The sequence below is a fragment of the Chiloscyllium plagiosum genome, chromosome 29 (assembly GCF_004010195.1).
Source record: "Chiloscyllium plagiosum isolate BGI_BamShark_2017 chromosome 29, ASM401019v2, whole genome shotgun sequence".
Taxonomy (NCBI): domain Eukaryota; kingdom Metazoa; phylum Chordata; class Chondrichthyes; order Orectolobiformes; family Hemiscylliidae; genus Chiloscyllium; species Chiloscyllium plagiosum.
The window spans coordinates 22,095,251-22,106,719 of NC_057738.1; the positions used below are offsets into that span (position 1 = coordinate 22,095,251).

At 41.9% G+C, this 11,469-nt stretch overlaps 1 protein-coding gene across 1 annotated transcript in view; it reads left to right on the plus strand.

Annotated features, from left to right (window-relative positions):
• LOC122564422 (collagen alpha-3(VI) chain-like) overlaps positions 1–11,196 on the plus strand; it is a 135,193-nt gene extending 123,997 nt beyond the window's left edge. The window contains exons 32-34 of the mRNA XM_043719264.1: positions 1,545–1,653; positions 1,740–1,792; positions 9,772–11,196. Coding sequence (XP_043575199.1) covers positions 1,545–1,653; positions 1,740–1,792; positions 9,772–9,947 — 338 coding nt within the window. The 3' untranslated portion in view covers positions 9,948–11,196. The remainder of the gene's footprint in view (positions 1–1,544; positions 1,654–1,739; positions 1,793–9,771) is intronic.
• The last annotated feature ends 273 nt before the right edge of the window (positions 11,197–11,469 follow it).

Here is an 11,469-nt window from a genome sequence, read left to right on the forward strand (position 1 = left end):
TTGACCTTACATGTCAACTTACCTATTATTGTATAGGCAATGGATAGTCCTCAACACTATGTTGAGATTGCCTATACAGTGGAAATTCGATTATCCGAACGAGATGAGTGGGTACTATTTCGTTTAGATAATCGATTATTCGGAAATCGATTAAAGCCTTTCCTTTGGGGCTCGGAGTTTTAAAGTCTGCTCCTCGTTCAGGAGACTAGCAGCAACACACATTGCACGACACCCCGCCCCCAGCACCGCCCTCCTTCTGCCCCCAGAACCCTGTCCAACCCCGCCCCTAACCCCCACCTCCCGCACCCCCCAACACGGTCCAAACCTGCCCCTCCCACCCTCCAAAGTAGCTCCTCTCCGGGGCATCTAGACTGGACACCAACAATAAGACTGCTGCTGCTGTAGTTACCTTTGTGGGTTAAGTCTCCAAATAGCACTCACATACACAGCCACACACACAACTTTTTACTGCAATTTTTTGACAGGTTCCACCTCTGCCTTGTACAGGACAATGTTGGTCAGATTATCTGGGGAAAGGGGGGGGGGTGGTTTAGGGTACACCCCTCTGTTGAACTCCAGGGAAGGTGTGGGGAGAGAGAGAGGGCAGACGGTCAGTCATTTGGATTCTGTGCCTGTTTAATCACTGTAAACAAAAGACACGATCAATGTTGGAAACACTTATTTGATGTAATGTTTCTACCGGGACCTTGAGATCTCTTTCGGATAATCTGATTTTCAGATAATTGGTATTTGGATATCGAGGTTCCCCTGTAATAGGTAAGTTGGCATGTAGGAGCACTAATATCAACACTATGTTGAAATTAATCAAAGTTCTTAAGTATCTATTGATGTATTCGCTATTTCAAATAAAATTTGTGATTAAAATAAATTGCTAGTTAATTTTCTCATCCCTTTTGAAAACAAGCATTGGAATTCACAACACAACTTAAAAGAATTTATAAATACTTGAAGTTGTCAATTGAGCAGTGAATTTACTGGTATCTCACTGTGATAACGAATGGTTGTGAAACCAATGTCGCTCCTATGATTATAACCATCGGGTTTATATATCAGCAGAGATGTGGAATAGCAAGTATATTGTTTAAGACTGTAAAAATTATCAAATGTTTAAAGGACTAGGTTTTCGAATACCTTGAAAGTTTGACAGCTCCATTAGACAGCAATTTGAAAGTCCTCTTGACACCTAGCTTGACACCCAACTTGATTGTTCTCCTGACAGTCAATTTGGTGGCTATATTGAAAGCCATTTTGAGATTGTGTTTTTTTTCATGTTTCTCGTAAGTGGAACAATTCAAATGAGGTTATCCACATTCATGGTAATTATTACAGCCCCAAAGGCACCTTGCCTCTCCAACCTGACACCTCGCCTCCCTCAAATGTGTCCCAGAAGCAAATCTGAATCTTAATTCTCCAAAAGTTATTTTGTCTCTCCAAGCTATTTTTACAGTTTTAAACTCCCTAATAGATGTTTTAACCAAGAAACTTTCCTCCAATTAAAAGAGTTCTTCTTCTTTATTTTGCAGCTGGAATCAACAGCTACCCCCCTCCAGATCTAGCAAAGAAATGCAGAGGAACAGAATCTCAGGAGACAGTAAAAGAAGCAGAGAAAACACCGTCCAATTATTTAGAACTGTATGCTTTGTAGATAACTTCTTTCTATTGTTAAGATTGTAATAACAGACTATTCTCATTGTTAAAACTTGTCCTTTTCCTTTCAGGATGGTTGTTCAAGATGATATCGAGCAACCTCAGAGTTACACTGACAATGCCGGTAGGTAAAGGGAATTATTGACTTCAGTTTTGTGCAGGCAGCAGAACTTATGCCACTAGAGCTGAAACCAGGAGGTGAGCCCACAATGGGCAGTGACAAGACCCAAATAGGGAGGCAGTTTGGGCCATCATTCCAATTAAGTATGATAGCCCATTTTCAAGGGCTGCTAGCCTTCAGCAGTGATACCATGAATCAGTGGGGGAGGGGTATGTGCCTTCTTGAAGCTATAATATGGAAGGTGTCTCATAATGAATGGCCATCTCCAAGGAAGTTAAGTGATGATGGAGACACGGTGGCTATGCATCAAGGATTCAGAGGTAGTTGATGATAGTGGCTTAATCATGGAAGTGGTCATTCCTGCTGGGATGAAGGGAGATTGGGCGTGAGGTTAAGGGGTGGTGGTGGTGGTCAATTAATGTTGGCCATGCAATACCCATAAAGGAGTACAATCCTCCTAGCACTCACAGGAAGACTGTTAGTTTAACCAGGTAGTATCCCCAATAGTGGTCTGCTCAATATGGGCAAGAAGTCCACAGAAGCAGTAAATGGCCCTGAATTGACTACTTCAATATCTTAATTTGTCCTCCATCCTGCCTTCATCAGCAGGCAGTTGAGCAACAACATTCCCACTATTAGCAAATCCCATGGTAGCAGATTTTGTATGCTCCCAGACATTTTCCCAGACGATACTGCTAGTCTTTCCTGGATACCTGCAAATGGCATGAAAAGTTTTTTTTTTAATTTTGATTGTGTCCAACTAAAAGAAAAAGACATTTATATATTGCCTGTCACGACCACCAAGCATTTCAAAGCACTTACTGAAATGCAGTCATCATTGCAAGATTGGAAATGATGCAGCCTATCTGTTGATAGCAAACTCTGCAGCAACTCTGGGATAATGATCAGATAATCTGTTTTTTTTTGCGGTGTTACGGTTAGGAGCTAAATATTAGCAAGAGCACTGGGGAGAACTATCCTCTTCTTCTTTTATGTCAATCTGAGAAAGTCAGACAGGCACTTGGTTTAACATGATATCAGAAGGGTAAGACTTCCAACATTGCAACACACTTCTAGTATTGTATTGAAACGTCAACTTGTAACTTTCTGACTCAACGATGAGAACATAATTTACTGAGACTTAGTTGCCATTGATCAATAATATAATTTTAGACTATGCAATTACAGTGCTCAACAATCAGGGCCCTCAGTATCTCAGAGTGTTGCTTGTAGGATGGTAGTCTTGGTCACCCATATTAAGGCATGTCATAAACTGTAGATCACAGTCTGGGAGTTGAGAGAACTCAATGTGTTTGTATTCATTTTGCCTAAGGGTTTGTGCCAAGCTTTGACTTTGTTGTAGTATTTTGAGTGAGACCATCAAAGTATTAAGACCATATGACAAAAAATGTAGGAACAGATGTAGGCCATTCAGCCCATCTGCTCCGCCATTCAATGAGATAATGGCTGATCTGATTATCCTGAACTCCACTTTCCTGCCTTTTCACCATAACCCTTGATTTTCTTACTGATTAACCTTGAATATTCTTAATTTATGCAATCGGTATATCTTTCACTAAATAAGAGGCCCAAAACTGTTCACAATATTCCAACTGTGGTCTACCCAGTGCCTTGGAGAAAGTGAGGACTGCAGATGCTGGAGACCAGAGTAGAAAGGTGTAGTGCTGGAAAAGCGCAGCAGGCCAGGCAGCATCCGAGGAGCAGGAGAATCGACAATTTGGGCAAAAGCCCTTCTTCAGGAATTCCTGAAACGTCGATTCTCCTGCTCCTCGGATGCTGCCTGGCCTGCTGCGCTTTTCTAGCATCACACTTTTCAACTCTACCCAATGCCTTGTTTAGTTTTAACAAAATCTTTCCAGTTATATATTCTATTTCCTTTGAAAATGAAGGCTTCTGCATGAACTTATAAAGTGTCCAAGAACTCCAAAGACTGCGAAGGAAAAAGCAATTTCAGACCAATCAAGCACTTGACATTGAATATCCCTAAGTGCAAATATCTTGAGGTTTGGCTTCCTTAAGAAAAGTCCTGTTACTATATTTTTGAGTCAGTTTTGATCTGAAATTTCTTTTTTGATCTGAAGTACACAATTAAGTAGAAGCCAGCTTGCTGCAATGGAACAGTGGAAAATCAATTGCAACCTCTCATGATCATTTGTGCAAATTATATGTTGCATTTGATATGGAATTTCTTTATCCCGTTATGCTTGGCACTTTCCACTTGCAGTCCACCGCATTGGAAGCTTAGGAAGCCATTGAGATCCAGCATTGGCCACCATGCTATGCAGGCAAATGTTTGCAAATTTGTTGAAGGGATGCTATAGGAAAAGTCTAGGGCAGGATTGCCTAACTGGCAACTGCCACTTCAGGTTGAACCTTATCCCTGTCTGTTTTCAATGGAAGGAGAGCGTTCCTAATTTCAAGCAGGAGATTCCAATCAGGGGTCCTGCACAAATACAGAGACACATTCCCATTCTGACAGGTTTCTCATAGTGCAGAATTGTCAGGGGGAGAGACAAAACATGGCCCATTTACACAGCAGGTGCCTGCCCTATTCTGAAATTTATAGATCTGCAATCACAGGTAGCTGCTGTCAAAAGGTACGTGTGAGGTTAGTGTGCCAGAGGGTAGGTGGGTGGGATGCTACATGGAGTATGGGTAGGGAGTCAGCTCAGTTGATGTCAAGTGTATGGGGGACTAGGGTGCCAAGTAGAATACAGCGCAAAAGGGGAAAGGGGTAGGATGCCAAGTGGATAGGGTGCCAAGGCGAAAAGCAGGCCAGATATGTGATGCAGTGTTTACAATAGGTTGGTGTGGGTGGGAGATATCAGGTCTGGTGGGGATAGGGAAAATTGAGCGTCAGCTTCCAGTGGGATCATGTCTGGTGGCCAGGGAAAATTGTTCCGGTCTGGAAAGAGAGAAGGGGACAGGCCGGTGCAGTATAGAGGGAGTGGAGGAAGGTGGTCCAGATCTATGGTTGAGACAGTTTTGATCTGCAGTGGGAAAAAGGGGAAATGAGTTCAGAGTGGGGAAAGGGGTTTATCAGGTTGGGTAGAGGATTTTGCTCCCAGGAGAGAAAGGAGATGTCAGATCAGGGTCTGGAGAAGGAGGTGTGCTTAGGGTTAAGTATGGGGTCAGTTGTATAGTTGCTCGGGAGATAGACTATGGTTTTAATAAGTTAACCTTTCCTGAGTAACTATTTAATTCCATTGGAACACTCCATGTTCTCCAATTAAAATGAAGTGTTCCAGAGAATTGTCCAATGGAATATTCAATTGCGAAGGCAACTCTTCAGAAGTCTGCTACAATGGGGATTCCCACAGGTTTCCAAGGTGCAAGCTGGCAAGCTGGCATAACAACTGTCACCTCATCAGAAAATCCAGGCCATGGTCATAGACTCATTGGGTCATAGAGGTCTATACCACAGAAAAAGGTCCTTCGGCCCATTGAGCTTGTGCTCATCAAAAACAAACATCTAACTATTCTAATCCTGTTTTCTAAAAGTTAGCCCATAGCTCTGTATGCCTTGGCATCAAAAGTGCACGTTTAAATACATCTTAAATGTTCTGCGGTTTCTACCTCTTCCATTCTTACAGGCAGTGGAGTTCCACAATCAAGTCACATTCTAAATGAAAAAAATCTTTTCCTTACATTCCCTCTAAACATCTTGCCCATTTCTTAAATATATGCCCATTGCATTCCTGTTTATGGATATGAGAGGTCAAGTTGTAAGTTTGCTCGCTGAGCTGGTAGATTTGTTCTCAGACATTTCATCACCATGCTAGGTAACATCATCAGTGAGCCTCTGGTGAAGTGTTGGTGTTCTGTCCCATTTGCTATTTATCTGGCTTGGTTTGATGTGGTGGGTGATATCACTTTTGTTTCTGTTTCTGAGAGGTTGGTAAATGGGGTCCAAATCAATATATTTGTTCATGGAATTCTGGTTTGAATCCCTGGCCTCCAGGAATTCCCGTGCGTGTCTTTGTTTAGCCTGTCCCAGGATGTATGTATTGTCCCAGTCGAACTGGTGTCCCTCTTTGTCTGTGTGTATGGATACTAATGATAGTTGGTCATGTCTTTTGATGGCTAGTTGGTGCTCATGTATCCTGGTGGCTAGCTATCTGCCTATTTGTCCAATGTAATGTTTGTTGCCGTCCTTGCAGGGTAATTTGTATCTGATGTTCATTTTGCTGGTTGTTGGGGTCTTTTTAATTCATCATGAGCTGTTTCAGTGTGGTGGTAGGTTTGTGAGCTACCATGATGCCTAGGGGCTGGAGTAGTCCGGTCACCATCTCTGAGATGTCTTTAATGTATGGCAGGGTGGCTAGAGTCTCTGGGCGTATTGTGTCATCTTGTTAGGTCTATTATGCAGGAATCTGCAGACTGTGCTTATTGGGTACCTGTTGTTCCTGAATACACTGTACAGGTGTTTTTCCTTGCCTTCTTGTAGTTTCTGGGTACTGCAGTGTGTTGTGGCTTATTTAAGTAATGTCCTGATGCAGCTCCATTTGTGGGTGTTGGGATGATTGCTCCTGTAGTTGAGTATCTGGTAAGTGTGCGTGGCATTCCTGTAGACGCTGGTCTGCAGCTCTCCATTGGCTTTTCATTCTTCTGTGATGTCTAGGAAGGAGAGTCAGTTATTGTTCTCTTCCTCTTTAGTGAACTTTATACCGGTAAGGATATTGTTTATGTGTTTGTGGATTTCTTCTAATTTGTTGCATTTCGTAATGACAAAGATGTCATCCACATAGTGAACCCAAAGCTTGGGCTGGATCATGGGAAGGGTTGTTCATTCTAACCTCTGCATAATTGCTTCTGATAAGAGTCCTGATATTGTCCCATTGATTTGATTGTAGATCTTGTCATTGAAGGTGAAGTGGGTTGTGAGGCACAAGTTGGCTAATTTGAGGATGCTGACCTTGCTGATAGGGTTGGTGCTGTTAGGTGTTGGTGTCCTCGGTTCATCTAGCAGTGAGGCCAGCATTTCTTTGGCCAGGATAATGTTTATTGAAATGAATAGGGATATTACACTGAAGGAGACCATGACCTCGTCATCCTCGACCTTGGTGTCTTTGATGATGTAAAGGACTTCCTGGGCGGAGTGGATGGAGTGGGTTGAGTTTTCTACTAGGTATTTCAGTTTGCATTGCTTTTCCTTTGCTAGTCTGTATGTTGGTTTGCTGGGAAGTGAGTTTATGGGTCTGAGGGGTGTGTTGGATCCTTCAAGTTTCATTTTTTGGGGGGGTCTGTCTTGTTAATTTCACCTGTCTTGTGGAGTTTCCTCAGGGATGTTGTAATACAGTTTTCTAGCTGTGGAGTCAGGTCCATCGCCACCTGTTGGTATGTTTTGGTATCTGTGAGTAATGCTTTTTCAATGTATTGTGTCCTGTTCAGGATGACCGTCATGCGCCCTTTATCTGCCGGTAGGATTACAATATTTCTGTCTTTGAGTCCTTCCACAGCTTTCCTTTCCAGTGTGTTGAGGGTGTTCCCTTTTTTTTCTGTTTCATGTTGGTGCTAATGTCTGTCTGATGGTCTGCCGGATGTCTTCCATAAGTTCATTGTCTTTCAGTGGATCACTGAATTCCAGTGCAGCTAGGAAGTCCTTTTTATCCACATCCCTGCAGTTGAAGTTCATCCGTCATACTAGGATGGCTTTTTAAGTGTCTGTGAGTGGTCGGTCAGACAGGTTCTTTATCCAAGTCTCTGAATTATCTGTGTTATTGCTGTATGTGAGTTGGCCAGTTTTTATTGCAGAACTAGTCTTTTCTTTGACTTGTTCTGCTCCTGGTTCCTGATGGAGAGCTTATGCTCGAAACTTTGATTCTCCTGCTTCTCAGATGCTGCCTGACCTGCTGTGCTTTTCCAGCACCACGCTCTTGACCCTGATCTCTAGCATCTGCAGTCCTCACTTTCTCCCAGTTGTTTAGTGTTGATGGCTTGTTCTAGCGTAGCTGCCCATTCATGGTCAGTTGTGTTTGTGTGCAGAATTTTTTGACGCAAACTTTCGAATGTGTATTTGTGGATCGGTTGTGGGCATCATTTATCATTTGTGGGGCAGCACAGTGGCTCAGTGGTTAGCACTGCTGCCTCACAGCAGCAGGGTTCCAGGTTTGATTCCAGCCTCGGGTGACTGTCTGTGTGGAGTTTGCACATTCTCCCCGTGTCTGTGTCGGTTTACTCCGGGTGCTCCGGTTTCCACCCACAATACAAAGATGTGCAAATCAGGTGGATTGGCCATGTTAAATTGCCCATAGTGTTAGGTGAATTAGTCAGAGGGAAATGGGTCTGGGTGGGTTACTCTTTGGAGGGTCGGTGTGGACTGGTTCGGCTGAAGGGCTTATTTCCACACTGTAGAGAATCTAATCTAATCTAATTTCTCATAGCATTCTGTGGCCATTCTGTTCTGCTGTTCTCCTGGCTTCTGGGGTGTTGAGAGGTGCTTTGTATTTGACACAACATGGTAATACCTGTTTCCTGAGGCATTTGTGTAGCAAGTACAGTTGTTGGTGCGTGGCGCTCAGTCAGATGGCATTGGTTTCCCACCTTTGGGCTAATTTGAGCAAATTGTGCCCATAGGTATTTGAGATTTTGGAGAAGACTTGTCACTCAAGTTGTGGATCAGGTTGTAAGTTTGCTCACTGAGCTGGTAGATTTGTTCTCAGATGTTTCGTCACCATGCTGGGTAACATCATCAGTGAGCCTCTGGTGAAGCATTGGTGTTCTTTTCCGTTTGCTATTTATCTGTCTTGGTTTGTTGTGGTGGGTGATATCATTTCTGGTTCTGTTTTTGAGAGGTTGGTAAATGGGGTCCAAATCAATATGTTTGTTAATGGAGTTCCAGTGTGAATGCAGTGATAGTTATGTCTTTTGACGGGTAGTTAGTGCTCATGTATCCCAGTTCAAATGGAACAATACATCCATCCTGGGACAGGCTAAACAAAGACACGCATGGGAATTCCTAGAGGCCTGGCATTCATACTGGAACTCCATTAACAAATCATAGATTTGGACCTCATTTACCAACCTCTCAGAAACAGAACCAGAAATGGTTCACCCACTACAAGAAACCAAAACAGATCAATAGCAAGCGGGACAGAACACCAGCGCTTCTCTGGAGGCTCACGGATGACAAAACGCCTGAGAACAAATTTACCAGCTCAGCAAATAAACTTACAACCTGATCCACAATCTGAGCTACAAATCTTCTTCAAAAGCTCAAAGATATGACAGGTTAACAATCAGCATGCTCCTTATCCAGCATTTGAATGAGCAAACCCACATGTCAGGCAAGCTAACACATTTCAATGAAATGTTCACTATGGTTGTCCGGTCAAGGTGAGAAGCCTAAATGAGAAAAGAATTTGGCTTGTGCCCAACTCACTGAAGGAGTACCATCTGCCCATTTAAGAAGAGGTCATTATGAACTAATTCTGCGAGTACAATTAGAATGGATAGCACACTGACTCAGTGGTTAGCACTGTTGCCTCACCGCGCCAGGGACCCAGTTTTGATTCTGTCCTTGGGCGGCTGTGTGGATTTTGTATGTTCTCCCTGTGTTTGCATGTGTTTCCTCCGGGTGCTCCAGTTTCCTCCCACAGCCACAAAGATGTGCAGGTTAGGTGAATTGACCACGGTAAGTTGCCCCATAGTTGCCAGGGATTTGCAGGTTAGGGGGGATTAACCATGGGATATACAGTGTTATAGAGATAGGGTGGGGGTGCTGAGCCTTTCAGAGGGTTGGTGCAGTCTCAATAGGCAGGATGGTCTCTTTCTGCACTGGTGGGATACTATGAGTTTTTCAGATAATTGAGATGGATTAAAATAATTGGCTGCCATGTATATGCAGATGTTAATGGTAAACAAACATTTTAATGCAAAAACATGTTTGAAGGTTCTTGAGAAGTGGCAAATTTGTTTGTGTTTCGTGTTTCATCAGCATTATCCTTTTCTGTTCTTTTCAGATGTGTGTGCACTGAATCCTGATGAAGGCAACTGTCACAATTACAGCATAAAATGGTTCTACAGTAACAAAGAGAAGGACTGCAGACGGTTCTGGTACGGTGGCTGTGGAGGAAACAAGAATCGATTTGACACCCGAAAGGAATGCCGAAAAGTGTGTCGAACATCTGTTCCATAAATCCCTTGTAAAATGCATTGGTGTTTCTTAAGGCGTGTGCCTGACTGTAGAATATATTGAAACAACGCACCAGGATAATTCAAATTTGTTGCTTGAGTTGCCACTAGAGAAATAATGTCTTCATTGTAACAAAGTCGATATTGATCCTGTTTCACAGTTACATAGTTTGCCCAATCTATTGATTTTCATGGTGCCTTGACTTCTAACTGAAATCATCTGCAGACATGCTCATAAATGCAAACTTGTGACATGGTAGCAAATGACATTTTGGGTCAGAAACTATTAGTATTCCCACTGACCTCATTTACAATGCAGTTTCTGCATTGTGCAAGAATAATTAAACCACTCTTTTTAGCTGGTGCCTTTTACAAAAACAATTGAGCAACTCCAATGCTTCAACTGTCTATTTTACATATACAATTTAATACTGTTTTGGTGCATACTCTTTGAAGAGAAATTTTCAACTATTGTTTTTGTGTAAATGAACTTGAACAGTAACTTTCATTGCATTCCTGAATATTATTTTGCTTGAAGTCTTGAGATAAAATTCTTCTCGGGGAGAATGTTTAATTATTTGAAATTAAAATTGTATGTATAGTACCACGAGATTCTTGGAGAAGGAAAAGGTGCTGCCTTCTTAAATTGTGAGCATGTGAACCAAAAAGATTTACGGATATTTGAACAATCCTCAATTTACTTTCTTGCTCACTTAAAGGTTATTTCTTTGTTAAAAATCCTAAACTGTATTTATCATGTAATGATGCTGCTGTAGCTGCCATAACTTCGAGAGAAATGCTGAAGAGATGCCATTATCACCCAGTCAGCAAATGTCAACATTGTTCCATGTGGCATAGATTGCTACCTGTTCTTGGGCTAACACACAGTCAAGAACCACAATTCTCAAGCAGTGGTACATATGATGAATTATATACTCAAGATTTTACTTGAATAGGTTTACACAAGGGTTATTGCGTGCTCCTGACTCTCATCCTAAATTTGAAATGAGGAAGTATTTTAGAGATACCATTGAATTTGGATCAACATCTGCAATTTTTTGGTTTGAGGATGTTAAAATAGGCATCAGTGTTTGGAATTTTCACAAATCTGCACTGCTCTATAAATCTATTCCTTCATAATCTGAACTAGATGGTCTTTGATCTGTGGGATCAGTAAGGATCCCCCTCTTCTCCCAGTATCTATCAACAAGTTAATACCCAACATTTTCCTTCAAACCATTGCAGGTCCAATTTTTAAATCATGTTTTTAAATTAATTGGATTAAATGTATTTTTCATATACAACTTCGAATCAAAGTATAATCTGCAGATGAAGAAAGTAAATATTGAGAAATATTATGTCAGATGCTCAGAGTATTTTTAGCTTGTTCTATGTACTGCATAGCTGGTCAATAAAGTTATCCATCTGACACAATGGCAACAAATACTTTACTTTTATTTTACAATGAACTCAGGCAGTTTGACCACAAACAGTGCATTATATGATTTGGTGCACCGAGCAGAAGT